Source organism: Eulemur rufifrons, chromosome 8, assembly GCF_041146395.1.
Source record: "Eulemur rufifrons isolate Redbay chromosome 8, OSU_ERuf_1, whole genome shotgun sequence".
In the NCBI taxonomy this organism is placed as follows: Eukaryota; Metazoa; Chordata; class Mammalia; order Primates; family Lemuridae; genus Eulemur; species Eulemur rufifrons.
Genome location: NC_090990.1, coordinates 120169519 through 120185996, shown reverse-complemented (window position 1 = coordinate 120185996; position 16478 = coordinate 120169519). Strand labels below are relative to the sequence as shown.

The window sequence follows — 16478 nt, the reverse complement described above, 5'->3', positions numbered from 1 at the left end:
CCCCCTCCTCCACCTGCTTACCTTCTTTAACTTCTTTAGAAAAGTCAATACAATAATTTACTGTCTCTCCCATTTGCTTGAACTTATTTGACTTTTTAACTAAAGATGTTACATTCCACATTTTTCTTTCAATTTTCTAAGATTTTTCTCTATGACAAAAGAGGAGTTCTCTGTATTTTTTTACATGACAATTATCTGGTTAGCTTAGGCAAGACTGCGACATTTACCTGAGCTTATTATTGCTTTTATATGTGTGATACCAGACACAATTACTCAAAAACAGAAATATTGTTATTTAAAAAGAAACAAAAAAAGTTGCTTACAGCTTCACCTGGAAGACCCCTTGGTCCTATTTCTCCATCTTCTCCCTGTCATTGACAAAATGAACAGGAGGGTAGAGCATTTAGACAATGTGCCATTTCAGCACGATTTTGTTCTCTTATGTTTTAATTTTAAATATTTATTTAAAAAAATGGCAAAAAGTCTTAATATACCCTCATTCCATCATCACCAGGAGGACCTGGAGGACCTTGGGGACCTCGTTCACCCTATTAAATAAATATGAATATGATTAGCATATGAAATAAGCAGAATGTTTACAAATCTATCAGGTAGCCACCCTAACCAAATATAACAGGGCATTTGGCAAGAAAAACTTATATTTTCTTTGCTTGCCTCAGAGCACTTCGCAGATTAATTATAATTTCACAACTTCAACTGGCTTTACATATTGGTATGCTAGGAAAAATATTCCCTCAATTTTCAATGCAAAAAGTTTATAAAAAATAAACACCTAAAATGATTTTCAGACATTTAGTTATTACAAGCTAAACCATTTAGAAATTATTTTGCTAAAAATTGTTTTAAACATGGAAACACTTTGGTAATTTTACCTTAAATATTCTCTACTTCTAAGTAATTTATATTAAATCAGCACAACTCACAAGTACTAAAGGAATTTTGGATTTTTTAAAAAAGACAAAATTATATATTAATCTTGATGTCTTAGGCATACACTAGATATCTGGCTAAACATTCATAGAGTTCTCTTTTCTTTTTCCCTTTTTTTCTTCTCCGATTTACTTGAAGTTTGTCTTAACTTCATTCTTAACTTCTGGTAAAGAAAGCAGTGAAAATCCAAAGCTGATCTTTCCTTGAGAGATTGTCTCTTTAATTCTCCACTAAATATATCTACTGGATTACTATTCAGCATGGTGCTTTGTTTAGTCTTAGCAAATTATAAGCTCTGGCATTGGACTGAAAGCTCATATCATCAAAAAGAAATTATATAGTGTCTAGTATATTATTATATTAATGACAGACTGACTACAGATGTTTTCTTTTGAGTATATTTCCACAGACAAAATGTAAAAGGGAAATTAAGACAATTATCAAAAAACTAGAGCAAAATTAAATATCCACAGTTGCTCTTCTAGTAATGTGATATTTTCCACATACATGTACATAAAGATTCTACCTCAATTTATGTTTGTGTACTAGGAGTACTTTAGTGTCTAAAAATAATCAAAGAACTTACATTGATGGCACATGTATAATTTTGCCTTTCTCCAAGTATCTATTAGATATTATAATTTACTAAATGGATCCACAAATGTACAAATTAATCTTCTTCTTCTGATTTCTTAAAGTGTATCAATTTTAAAATATTTCATAACATCCCAATTATCAATATCTCTGGATAAAAAGTAATAGATGTATCTTACCCTGTGACCTTTGTCACCAGGCAGACCTGGAAGTCCATCAAATCCTCGATCTCCCTGTAAAACCATAATTATCGTCATCATCACATGCCCAGTCTAGATATGTACCGTAATTTAAATGCGATGTATTCTTTCATATTCAGAAATTTTATCGTAAAATATAAAATTTCCCAGGGTGGACTGACATAAAAAATCTGAATATGCAAATCTATGAGCTCCTGACCTTTGCCCCAGGTTCTCCTGGCATTCCTCTTCCTCCATCAGCACCTGGACGACCCTGATAATGTCAAGAACATCATTAAACAAAAGGGATTCTTACCAGCAGAGAGTAAAAGACAACAAAATAATTGCTCATTGCAGATGCCCTCAAAATACACAATGAAAATAAGCCATACCCTCTTTCCAGGTTTTCCCGTTGGACCAGGAGGACCCTGGACACCTCGAGGGCCCTATATCAAAAAATCATAATTAAATCATATTATAGATTTCTTAATCAAGAAATTCAATGACATTAAGAGAGCCGGTTTTAGAAAATGTTATTAATATCGTCTTAACTTCACCTTAATGATTTAGACATAGGAAATTATTTTTGTGTAAAAGTTCAGATAAAGCAAAAAAAAGGCATCCGTTTTTCTAAATGGCATCTTATAAAGAAAGATCATATTACTTATTGAGTCCATATGTAGACATGTGATTACGTTTAAATAAAAAAGTATAATGGGGTATATTAAGCTTTAAAAATATCCTCAATTACTCATTTTATTCTCAAAATCTTGGGGTTTTACATGTTCCTTGACAGAACACACTCTCAAGCATCCATCCCATTTCTCTTCTCTTTCCAATCCCCTTTCCTTCACCTTTTTCTTCATGTTTTGGATATTCTCTCCTCGATACTTCTTCTTCTTTGCACTTATCCATGTTGGATTGCAATTGCTTTTTCTTATATATGAATCCCCTGTTAGATTGTTAACTGCTACAGTCTTCGGCTAAATCTGTTTTTTTTTTTTCCCATTATATGCCTACAATTTAGCACAGTGACTGGTACATGTTTCTTCTATCATTTACAAAATGCTGGAGGATAACTTGTCAATCCCTAAAGCAAATATTGACTGACACCATGCTATATCATATTGAAGGTTAAAAATTCTCAATGCATTATTTTTGTCTTCAGTAGCAGTACAACATAATGTATCAAAATACACCTTATGTGGGGATCAAAAGTACATGTTTTAAAATAAAATTACACAGCTAATAATAGATCAAATGTAGTTCCAGTATAAATATTATTACTATATAGGCCTTTATATTTAACTAACTGCATACCCCTTTTAAAGTTAATTTAAACGATATGCATATAGTAGCATAGCAGAAAAATGAAACCCACATTTGAAAATATAGATTATTTTTATGACCACCATAATCTGTTCATTCTAGAAATAAAAAATAAGCATTGTCTAGGAATTACAGATTAAAGAGTATAGTTTTTATTTTTTATTTATTTATTTATTTTTCTAGACAGAGTCTCACTCTGTTGCCCAGCTAGAGTGCCATGGTGTCAGCCTAGCTCACAGCAACCTCAAACTCTTGGGCTCATGAGATCCTCCTTGCCTCAGCCTCCCGAGGAGCTAGGACTACAGGCATACACCACGATGCCCGGCTAGTTTCTTCTATTTTTAGTATAGATGGGGTCTCGTTCTTGCTCAGGCTAGTCTTGAACTTCTGACCTCAAGCGATCCTCCCGCCTCACCCTCCCAGACTGCTAGGATTACAGGCATGAGCCACCATGACAAACCAAGAATATAGCTTTTAAAAAAATTATTATAGTGAGGAGATTCTACCCTGAACTCTAATTGGAAAGCAAGGGGTAATGATAAAAGGACAAATGTTTTTAATTTTTAATGAAAAGAATTCTTCATTTGACACCACATCTCTTTCTTTGCATTTAGGGAGTTAGGAAAAACTGCAAAACCCAAGAAAACTACTACAGCAGGTTTTCAGTTTCATCTGTGTTATAAAGAAAAGACTTTAATCAAAAAGTTCACAAACTTTGCAAAAGAATAAGCTCCCTAGATTTTCATGTAGTGTAATTTCAATATTTTTATGCAATTCCCAGTTAACATCCAAATGCTTTCCATCCTTTTATACTAATGTCAATCAAGCTTAAAAAATAAGGCGCCACATCCCGCATCACCCAGATACCTTTATCAGTTTTCTCTGGATATCTTTCGTTTCAAAATAAATTGTGGTGCATACATACAAGAGAATACTACTAAGCAACAAAAAGAAAGCTCTATTGGCGCATTCATTAACGGTGATGAATCTCAAAGACACTATGCTGTGTCAAAGAAGCCAGTCTGGAAAAATTACATAATGCATGATGTTCCTTTTACGGTATTCTTGAAAAGATAAGACTGTAGTGATAAAGAATGGATCAATGGTTACCAGGTGTTATGGACTGGGGAAAATATCACTGTGGAGGGGCGACACCAAGAACTATTGTCTCTACTGACAGTTGCTGTGATGATTATAAAGAATATATACACATATTTATATAAATGTCATAATTCAATTTTCTTATAATTTTTCAAAAATAAAATTAATTTGAAAAGAAGAAAAGAATTAGTGGATGGCCACTTGAGAGGCCCAATCTGAATTTATGTTTTTTTAATATATCAACAAGCATCTTCATTTAAAAATAAATGTATGTTAAAAATACATTACTTGGCCGGGCGCGGTGGCTCACGCCTGTAATCCTAGCACTCTGGGAGGCCGAGGCGGGTGGATTGCTCAAGGTCAGGAGTTCGATACCAGCCTGAGCGAGACCCCGTCTCTACTAAAAATAGAAAGACATTATATGGACAACTAAAAATCTATATAGAAAAAATTAGCCGGGCATGGTGGCGCATGCCTGTAGTCCCAGCGGGAGGCTGAGGCAGTAGGATCGCTTAAGCCGAGGAGTCTGAGGTTGCTGTGAGCTAGGCTGACGCCACGGCACTCACTCTAGCCTGGGCAACAAAGTGAGACTCTGTCTCAACAAAAAAAAAAAAAAAAAAAAAAAAAAAATACATTACTTTTTGTTTTTCTGTTTTGTAGAATAAGTTATGCTCCATAATGTGATGGCTCTACCTACTTACCATTATTAAGCAAAAAAGTAGCATTTTTTAATTTGGCACCACGAAAATATAATCTAAGATTGTTTCTAAAATTTCAGCTTAAATGTTCACAATTTCTCTTAATTTCCTCAGTTCTATGAAGGTTCCTTTAAGTATATACTAAACATCCTTTATAAGATAACGTGCTACATTTTCCCTCCACAGAAAACATGGCTGTAAGGCAGGACTGGTATAAGTACAACCACAGTTGTTTTGCTCTGCTCTGCACAATCTCCTGCCAGTACAGAATTCTGAAGGTCTATTTCTTTCAGGCCCGTCCTACTCTGGCTTATTATCTTCTTGTTGTTTAAATTAACTAAGTTACTAGCAGTCAATTGGCCACTCAGGATTTTTTAATTTAAACAGGTGATGTGGGTTTAAAGATAATGTAAATAATTCCACTACTCATAAAACAGATAGGAGATACTTCAATTGCCCTACTAGATAAAATAAAGAATAAAAGAACATTTGTTTTTTCTTTTTTTTACCTGCGGACCTGGATCACCACTCTCACCTTTGGCCCCAGCTGAACCAGGTCCCCCCTGTGGAGAAAAAGTCAGGATATAATACTTTAATTTACCAATTCCCTAACCACTTTTATCCTACCACTTTCACATGAAATAAGTAAACATTTAAAATATATTTAATCCTATTAATACAATAAAATGTTCAAGTCCTTTGATTAAAGTCTATCTCTTCTCAGCATACTAACTGTATTCCAGTCTGTGAACTATATTTAAAGGTCTATATTTTATGTTTAACTATACACAGAATCCAAACTCATCAAATCATATTGAAATTTTCTTTAATGTATATCCCATGAGACACTTATGATGATACCTAAGGTACTGTGGTGTAGTACTAGAGTAACACATTTTTACCAAATCAGGTATGCACTGAATCAATTTATACTATACAATAAGAATTTGACAAAATGTTACTGTTTTTATACTCAGATATTTCTTAGACACTGAATTGTATAGCAATAAAATGGCAAGAACAAATGCTTTTGCTATCATTATAATTGTCCTGAAATAATGTCAAAGCATTTTTTTCCCAGATTGGTTTGTTTTTCCTTCCGAGAATCAGTCTTTATAACAAACATCTCTTAAAAACATTTACATAATTTAAAAGTTGCAACTAAGACGTGGCACCTTAACTAAAAAAAATATATAAAATTGCTTTCTAAAGGAGTTGTGAGTTTTAAAAATAAATACTAGGCCATTCATATCCCCAAAACACTTTAGAAAATTAAAAATGAACATGGTGATTATAGTTACTTCATGCTGAAGTACTATGTGTGGTTAAAACGTTTCTGATTTATTTAAATCCATACACTTTCTATTAAATTGTGCATTGTGTAAATGTATTATATAACAAAGATTAAGTTATGCTAAGTTTGGAAATGTTACCATCTATAGACTTCCAGTGGCTCCAAAGTAAAAAATAACTGTTGACATGACTCCCAAGAAATACATGAAGTCAAGTAACATGAATTTTCTAATCTTAAAAATTAGAAGAATGATGATTTTTAACCTTCTAATCACAAATTCTTGCAACTAAATTACTGTAAGAGAAAAACTACATTAAATCAGATTATTACATATCTGAATTGAATGCAATTACAGAACACTCGAATTTATTTTTAATTAACTGCATTATACCCTCTGTATATAAGCACTACCTACTCAACATTATTACACAAATAATTAACATATTAATGATAAATATATAAATAAAAATACTAATAAATAATAAAACATTAACACTTAATTACTGAAAATAATTACTTTGCCCAAACACTTATTCAAAAAATTGTCACACAAACTTGACAGTAACAGAACAGGAAAAACATACTATTTTCTACATTTCCTGTATATTTTATGTTATAGTCCTCCATTTGTTTGTAAAAATAATTGTATAAAATAATTTTTCATTGGAAAAATGTACATTTTTATGTCAAAGTATTGATGTAGACTTTCTTTTCTAAGTCTGAATGTATAAAATATTTTTAGACTATATAATTAACATATTTGAAAGACTAATAATTTGATATTTTGACATAAACATCAAATATGCATGTTTTGGAAAAAAATACAAGAGAAAATGTTGAAAAAAATTTGACTTTTTTCTCTCAGTACCTACCTTTCATATTTAAGGAAGCTAAAACTTTCCATAATGAAGAGATAAGTAGAAAAAATTAATCTTGGCTATAACATTGAGAACGTGTACACAGTTGTCAATGTTTTTTCTCTTTGTCAACGTACTGTGGAAAATTGGCCCTTAATGGCTGTTTGGTAAAAACAAGAACTACTAATACAATGTGCATCTATTAGTTTTGCTTATCACTGCTCTTAGCCTCTATAGATCCATTTGCTTGTGTTGTTAAGACGATAAATAATGAAATTCCTTTGGATAATACAGTTTCAGAGATCCTTGACTGATATTTGAAATTCTATAATATACAGCAGTGTTTCCCAAACATAGTTGGCCATAGGAATCAACCTGGTGCATGCATTAAAAACATAGTTCCTAGTCCCAAAACTGAGCCTACATCAGAGTCTCAAGTTCAGGGCTCCAGGAATTCTTATCTTTAATAAAATACCAAGATAATTGTTCTCCCCCTAAATTTTATAGAACAGTAGCATACTGCTTACTTTCCTCAATTATGTAAATTTAAGTCACTAACAAGCAATTAAATGTTGACTCTATTTCCTCATTTGTTAAGTGTCATAGAATCTTTCATATTCCTTATCATATTTTGAAAAGCAGAACAGTAAAAGTACATGATAAACACTTGATAATGTGTTTAGAACTGTGTGTAATTTAAATTATGTGAAACATCTTATCAGAACATATGTCCTACATGAACTCATATGATTGAATGTAGCGTCCTTCAAAATACACAGTGTTATGAAATTTCAAGACTGAATTAGGAAAATATGTTTATGGAGAACTACATATCAAACGCTTGAATAAAATACATTAAGAAAACTATCTGTCCTCCCAATATGATCAGGAAAGCAAATTAAATGATTAGAAGACTAAGTAGTTGATTAACATTTGAACACTATAGTTTTAAATGTCTACTAAGTACATCACAGATAAGATTTTAACTTTCAGAGTAATACAGCCTATAAATAGATTTATTTGCATAAAACATACTGAAAGCAGATGAAATCGTATGAAAGTATAGTAGAAACAGCTGTTTATATTGAAAATCAAATACTTTAATTAATGGAATAAATAAATAATTCTGAAATACATGAGAATCCTTGTTTGAATCCTACCATGTTCTTTCCTCAAGAAAAAATATGGTTTCAAAAGTATCATTGTGTTTTCCACGTAGTTTAATGTTTGGTGAATTTCAGTATATTTGAAGATATTTTAGAAAAACTGTTTGAATTACCTCAGCTTGTTATCATGCTTGTCAGGAAACGATAATACATTGTCATTTTACAAGAGCCTCTAAAAGAAAAAATAATTTTTCTAATATCTGAAGCATCTCATGGCATATGGAAACAATTTGCAGTTTAAACCAAGTATCTTGCTTGTCCCTAAGATTGTGTGATGATTTTCCCTGTCCTCAAATATATTTTTAAATGAAAATTCTGTTTAATATAATTAAATCTCAAGAATTTAATGTAAAATTACATTTTGGTAACTGGATTATAGGCAAATAATTGATAATTGTAGTTTGAGAAATTAATAGGTTGACATGGGACTCAATTATATTTTGTATTTTATTTACTTGATTTAAAACTTTTCATTGAATCCTTTTCATACTAAAGGAAACTTAATTGAAAGAGATTTTTTTTTAAATGAAAGCAATAACATGAATAGATATAGGCATACTATTTTTCACCAGCCAGAGATACGCACAATGCCTAGCAGAAGTTGTACAGGGAACTACTAATGTGGAAATTTTAAAATACATTATGTTTTTTGGGGTAACCTACCACAGGACCTGGTCTTCCAGTTAGACCCATTGGGCCAGGTGGGCCCCTCAGAGCAATCTAGAAAATAAAACATATCAAGTTCAGTGATGTGCCCCTGGAAGAGCATATTAAAGCACAATATTCATCTGCACAAGCTGTCCTTAAATAACACATGATCAATACAGGTATAATAGCTACATGCTAGAAAGAGTGCCAGGTTACAGAAGAATTACAAGTTTCTAGAATGGCAAAAGATCTAAATAAGGATCAGACATTTTTTACAGTGTCTTAACTTATATACAATATTATAACGTATATAGTTATGATTTAATCAATAATAAACATTAAGAGATTTTAGAACAAATCTGACAATATTTGATAATTTTCTATTCTGAATTTACTTCAGAATAATATATAGTCTCTTCCTTTTAAATGTATAGGCACAATTCTCATATAAAATATTTTTAGAGGTGAACAATTTGAGGAGGTTTAAGTAAAATTCTTCTAGGAATAGTTTAGGAAAAATTATAATAACGAAATCCAGACAGCACAAAGCAAAATTGGTCAGGATGTGTTATGATAATATGTGCCTTTAACAAATCTCAAATGTAACGCTATATAGAAGAATATATTTATTTTGTATAATCATAGGCATAATAAACTGATGACATGCACTATTGTTACACTGAATATTAGAAATGTGAAATTAGCATACTTGAAAAGCTGAAACACACAGTACAAAAGATAAAAATTTGATAGATGTTAAATTAGTATGGTGTGCTATTTTCAAATATTAGAGAGTTCAAAAGATGAATACTTAGATTTATCACAAAAGATATAAAAAATAATACTGTAATAGAAATAAATGCAAAATCATATTAGAAAAGTGCACAAGATGAAAACAGCAGGATCTCCAAAGTTTCACTACTGACTCACCATGAGATTTTTGACAATACACTTCTTAATCCTTGAGATTAAATATCTGAAAAATTGGAATTATAATGCTTGCTACCTATTTTTCAAGTAGGTTAAGAGGACTAATAAAATGAGGAATTCAATGGCCTCATAAAATATTTAAGTTCAAATAATTTACCTTAAAATTGTTCAAAATAATGCAATTTATAAAATGAATGGTAGAAATAATTAGTGAATTATTTTAAATATTTTTAGATATCTACCATGCCAAGTTCTAATAAATAAATATTGAAATTTTTCATTACCATCATGCATGATGTAACCAAATAATGATATCTTTTTAGATTAACAGACTTAGGAAATACATATACAATATTAAGAGTGAATTACAGTCTTCACTTATGTTTTCAGATATTTTATACATGCATAAATTCATGATGATGAATAAAAAGTTATTGCAGAAATGATTTACATTGGTTAGGAAGTGGATAACCATATCCATACCAACCATATATCCTTCATTTCCTTCTTCCTTAAAAGGAAAACCAATACTATGAATAAAAGTATTATATGACTTTCAATTGCTTTCTCGTCCATTCTTAAGTTTCCTATGTACATTTTAGTTGCAATGAAGTTAATTAAAAGACACAAATGTAATTATATGTTTTATAACTCCACAGATAGTGGAAGCTTTCAACTGACAAAGAGTTTTAAACTGAAGATGTGTCCAAATTAACTGAATTTTGAAAAAAATGTTATAGATTATAAGTATTAAAGTTTTGGATATACATTTTAAGGTTACTTTCATATACACAAAGCTCTAAGATATTTATAAAAATTTTCTGGATTATCTGAGATATCTCAAATCATTCAGAAAGTTAAGAGGAACAAATTTATTTCAAACTTTATTCTCTTAATTTTCTCAAGTCATCAATTATTGACATGCATTAGCAGAGTAAAACTAGATGTGAAAGATAGGAAGTATTAGTTGTAAATCATCAATTTTGAAAAAAAAAACAGAAATTTTGTGTGTTGTGGTGGGAGACTGCCAGAGTTATATATGGTAATATTGCAGGTGTCAGTTAACTATAATATTCAATTAATAAATACCACCACTGGAAAAATACATATAATTTTAGCATGTTTCCAATTATATAATCAGTATACTATTCAAAAATAAGTGTCCTGTTCATAATGGTAGTATCTTCCATACACACACACACACACACACACACGCACACACACACACACACACACACTGACACGGAGTCAGTTTACAGTAATACATCTTTATCCTTTCTTACCCGAGCTTGCTGAAGAATTGCCTGAGCCTGAGCTTCCTGAGCAGAGATGGTTGGTCCTTTGGAACCATCACCACCATAACGAAACTTGAAAGAGAGATAACATAAATAAACTCAAAATTAGCTGTTACCAAATATGTCAAATTTGGTGCCTTGATCACTAGATAAAAACCACTTACTTGAAATGGTGGGCTTTTATTAAAGTCCAAAGTCCATAATGTCATGAGACCTAGATTATTTTTAATTTTTCTTCTACCTCTTATAGAAGTTTTCTACCCTATATGTTTTCATTTGTAGAAGAAGAGACTAGAAATTCTTTTCCAATTTTAAAATCTATAATCTCTGAAACTCTGGAATCAACTTTCATGCCTTATCTGTACAAATGTTACCCACATTATTGATTCATTTGTAAACATTCTAAATGCACTAAGTTCAGTTATGGTTATAGATCAATCTCTATTTTGTTGATCAAAACTTTTGGAATCTTCATGAACACAGATGAAATTTTCCTTGAGATATGTTTATTTTGTTCATCCATTCTTAAGTAATTATATTATAAAATAGATCCTTGCTATTATTATTCCATAAAATTCTAAAGATCTATTCTAATTTTAACTCAAAACGCAGCATAAGTCATTTTTTCACTCTAAATAGTTATTTCTTGAAACTTTACTTCATTTAAACTGATAAATACATTTTTTCCCAGAGCACTAGCCCAACAAAAACTTTGCAAAGAAATCTTATGGTAAAGCAAATAAATTTTGAGTGATAAAAACTGACACAATAGATACATCTTCTTTAAAAAGATTCAACTACAGTCTATACAGTGATAAATAGTATAGTAATATTTTGTAAAATAACATATTAAATTCATGTTAATGATATAACTCAGAATAAACCACATAACTATTAATATTAAGAAAAATTCTTGGCCGGGCGCGGTGGCTCACGCCTGTAATCCTAGCACTCTGGGAGGCCGAGGCGGGTGGATAGCTCGAGGTCAGGAGTTCGAGACCAGCCTGGGCAAGAGCGAGACCCCGTCTCTACTAAAAAAATAGAAAGAAATTATATGGACAGCTAAAAATATATATGCAGAAAAAATTAGCCGGGCATGGTGGCGCATGCCTGTAGTCCCAGCTACTCGGGAGGCTGAGGCAGGAGGATCGCTTAAGCCCAGGAGTTTGAGGTTGCTGTGAGCTAGGCTGATGCCACGGCACTCACTCTAGCCAGGGCAACAAAGCGACACTCTGTCTCAAAAAAAAAAAAAAAAAAAAAAGAAAAATTCTTTTGCCAAAAGTGTAATCAAATAATAAAACCTTAATTCTAATGTATAATAGAGTGATGTTTCAGAATTTTGTTTGATAAAATTTCCTTTAAGTTTCACAAGCTCAAAGGCTGCTTGATTTCAAGTATCTCTACCTTATAGAATGGATTTCAGTTGATTGCTTTGTAATATAATTCAACAATATTTTTCAGAAATAAGATGACAAGATATCAAGTCATCTTTATAACAATAAAAAACATACCGGTAGCATCAACATAGTACCAGGAGGACCAGGCAGACCATCAGCCCCTGGTAAGCCAGGACGTCCTGGGGGGCCCTAGATAAATAAATGAAATAATCAAAATAAGTAAAAATAAAACAATAAAATTTATTAGAAGTAAAATAATTCATAATAACACAAGTCTACATTACCTAATTTGCATTTACCCTCTTCACCTAATTTAATCTCCTTTTAGTGAGTATGCCTAGAAAGGATTGTATTTCATTGAACAAGCTTTAGATAATTTTAGTAATGCTTGGTTATTAACGTATAATCAAATCATGATATGAATCTTGCTCAGAGATTATTTATAGCCTCAAACTGTGTAACACAATGAGTTCCTACATATTTGGGGGAAATCAGTGTGAGAAAAACAAGTAATTCAAGTTTGGTTTTTACAGTTAGATAATAACAGAATTTAACTAAATAATAAAAGTTTTATTTAAAATTAAGGAATACGTTTAAGATACATATAAGTATTATTTAAACAGACACTTAAGTATATTTATTTAATAGATTATTTAAATAGATAATTTAAGTATCTATTGTCAAGATAGATACTTGAAAATAATTACTAATCTTCACACGTTAATTTCAATCATAGATAATCATTAATTTATTCTGAATGCTTACTGATGAAATACACTCAGAGTGTGTATATGTGCAAGCATATATGCATGCTCATGCAGAAGTTTACCCGTGACTGTGGTGTCTAGAAATCCAAGTTCTGTATGTGACTACAGGGATTATTAAATATATAAAGTATGCACCTATGCATGAGTATGTGACTCATAGATACAATCAGTCCTTCAATGTAAGGAAACATTTCTATATAGCCCAGTCATTCTTGAGAGAGAGGGGGAAAATTCTAAAATTAATCAATAACTGGAAACAAAAAGATACAACTCAAACCATGCACTTGATATAAAAAAAAAATGCAGCAGGACTTTTCAAATGTGAATTTCTTATAAAAGTTAATTCTTCGAAAAAAGCTAACATTGATTCTAGACTTGTAAGATTATATTTCACGCAAAATATTATATAGAGAGATTTTCTACAGACTTTAAATAACTTTTAAAGTAAGTTCCAAAATGGCTTCTATAAACAAATCTCTGTGCTAAATACTAACAAATCTAGCTCAATAGGTAAAATTTCTCTTTAATAAAATATTTTCTAAATATGTAACATCACTTGTATATATTTGTTAAGGCACACTGTAAAGAGATGAATTTATAACAAAAAATAGGGTTTAAATTACAGAATACAAAGAGGTCATGAAAATATGGTGGAATTTAAAAATAAGAAAATATACACTGAAGTGACTGATTACAAATAAATGTCTCTGTCAAATTGTATAGGTGAGAGTAAGAAAGCAGACCATGTAAGAAAAACTAGTCTTATAAATTTTATTTTAAATAAAAAATTATGCAGTGTTTGCATAATATCCTACTTATGTCCTTTAACTTTAAATAGCTCTCAGCCAGACCAGAATTTCTGAAATATTTTAAAATCTTCCTTCCTTAAAATTTAAATTATAAAGGCTTTTTGCCTTCTTTAAATTGAAAATATATAAAAAGGATAAGCCATTTGCATCACTGATCCTCTATTTTTAAAAGAGCAGAAGAAAAAAAACAGCCCAAAGTTATTGGCTACACAAAGATGAGGAAAAAAGGGGAAAATATTTTACAAGGAGAGTTTGGAGAGACTCAAAACAATGAGATATTTCACCAGGTAATCCAGGACTTGACCTTCAAAGTAGACTTTAGGTTGATTAACTCATTCTAACAGCATCAAGCTAAGTATCAGTGGGAATGCCTGGAAAGTATGTCTGGAATTCAAATTTGAAGAATGGAATCTATTAAGTTCCTATCAATAAGAAATCAGCTGAGAACAAATGTTTGCTTACTAATTCTACCATGATAAATGCACATTTTTTACCCTCACTCGAAAATAATAGTTTAAAAATTTAACCGAAATGTGCAACTTTGATTTCATAGCCTTCTCATCCATACCCCTCCCACCTCCCAAAAGGGTAACGTGTTAAATTCGTGGAATATTTTTAAAATCTTTTAATCTGTGTTACATGTTTTTGTAATAAGATACCCTTTCACTCACCCTATCACCAGGATCGCCGGGGGGTCCAGAGGGGCCTTGGAGACCTGGAGGACCCATAAGACCCTATAGAGAAACACACCACAAACTGAGTCAGATTCCTAATCTCACTAGTTCTCAGGCAAATTCATCTTACTAAAATCAAATAAGAATTCATTTATGTTCGTAAATATACACTTGTCTCCTAAACAACTGCCCTATTTCTCTTCCTACGAAAAGACATCATATAGAAATCACTTTGTAGCTAGCTCCTCCTCTCAGAAAGGAGGCAAACATTCCAAGAAAAACAGGAAAGGAGAGCATGCCAATGTAAAGTCCCTGAGTATTGGGACTGGGGATTGGTTCCCAGTTCTTACTGAAGAAATGGTACACTCATAAAATTAGATCTCAAAAATAGATAGCAAAATTGAAAATGTAGAAATCATTTAGCTTGGAGCCATTTTTATATTTTCTTTTATAAGTAAAAGTATTTAAAGGTATCAGTATCATATGTTATTTCAGGTGACAAGAATTTAATTGATGCCACAAAAAGAGGATGTCTTACAAGGTCCGATCAGCACAGTCACCTGAGAAGAAACACACCGAGTAACATCAGCCTCACCAGGAAATCACAATGGAATCTGATAATCCCTCCATACAGATGTACAGAGGAGGCAGCTACAGTCTACCTAGAATTCCCAATTCCATTCATTGAGCTGTAACCATACCTCTGCAATATAAATGAGCACGGCTTTTCTTCATTTTTACAATTTTCAGGTGGAAAGATGAAAATGAGGTTAGAAGATGCAGAGATATTTAAGCAACAAAAATATTTAAAACAAAATTTAATTCCAGTGCACTTAAAAGAATATCACTTGAATAGACATCTTAGAAGGCAGTTCAATGCTACCAGCTCCTCTGAATCAATGTTTCCTCTATAGTACTCAAATTAGTCTAAAATATGCAAATTAAAATGATGTGAAAGAAATCTTATATCTGAATATAAAAAAATAAAGATAAAAGCCATCATAAAACATTTACATACTGCAGGTCCTGCTGGCCCTGGTGGTCCCTCAACAAGCATCCCCTATAATAAAAAAGGATAAACATCTTTACCAAGGAAATATAACCCTCAATTTATTAACTAAGTCACTGTAAGAAAGAACTATATCATTGCATGTTGAAAAGTGAATTGTCTCTTCTTACCATATAAAATCAATCACAAACATTTTTGCATAGGGAAAGGAAGAAATTTAAAATGAGGGAAAACATACTCCCTGTCCTCAGAGAATCTGTGAACTAACTGAAGAGAAAATAAATATTATGGTAAATAATATTACAGAGGAGAATATACAAAGTGCTCCCAAGAGGGGTAGACAACACATTCTCTCAAGTTTTCCCTAGCACCCAGAATAATCCCTGGCACAAAGCAAGAGCTTAATAAATATGTGCTGTGTGAATGAATGAATGGAAGTGACACCTAAACACTTTAATTCAGGGAATTGGAAGAAAATTCCCGTTAAAAGAAATATAGATAAATGTGAGATAAGCTCTTAATAAGCAAAAGAATATAGTACTCTTTCAGTTCTAAAAGATTTATGATTTTACTGCAACCTTAGACTGCCGAAAATTGTAAAGTCATGTTAAAAGGTGGTTGTAAAATTTTATAATAAGAACTGATTCATCCTTAAAAAATATGTTTAAAGGCATGGCATGATTTTGGAATATGGAATAGATACTAATCTGGTCCTTAAAACTGTATCTTTTTTATCTTTATATTTATTCTCTCTCTTTTTTAATTTTTATGCCCATGAAA

The 16478-nt window shown here is 31.4% G+C and overlaps 1 protein-coding gene across 4 annotated transcripts in view; it reads right to left on the bottom strand.

Moving 5' to 3' along the window:
- The window catches only part of COL11A1 (collagen type XI alpha 1 chain), a 200556-nt gene that overhangs the window by 116463 nt on the left and 67615 nt on the right, over positions 1-16478 (bottom strand). For all 4 annotated transcript variants that reach the window (XM_069479087.1, XM_069479089.1, XM_069479086.1 and 1 more), the window contains 11 exons: positions 15708-15749; positions 14687-14749; positions 12554-12628; positions 11031-11114; positions 8833-8889; positions 5362-5415; positions 2117-2170; positions 1945-1998; positions 1725-1778; positions 495-548; positions 324-368 (listed from right to left, as the gene is read on the bottom strand). In XM_069479087.1, coding sequence (XP_069335188.1) covers positions 324-368; positions 495-548; positions 1725-1778; positions 1945-1998; positions 2117-2170; positions 5362-5415; positions 8833-8889; positions 11031-11114; positions 12554-12628; positions 14687-14749; positions 15708-15749 — 636 coding nt within the window. The remainder of the gene's footprint in view (positions 1-323; positions 369-494; positions 549-1724; positions 1779-1944; positions 1999-2116; positions 2171-5361; positions 5416-8832; positions 8890-11030; positions 11115-12553; positions 12629-14686; positions 14750-15707; positions 15750-16478) is intronic.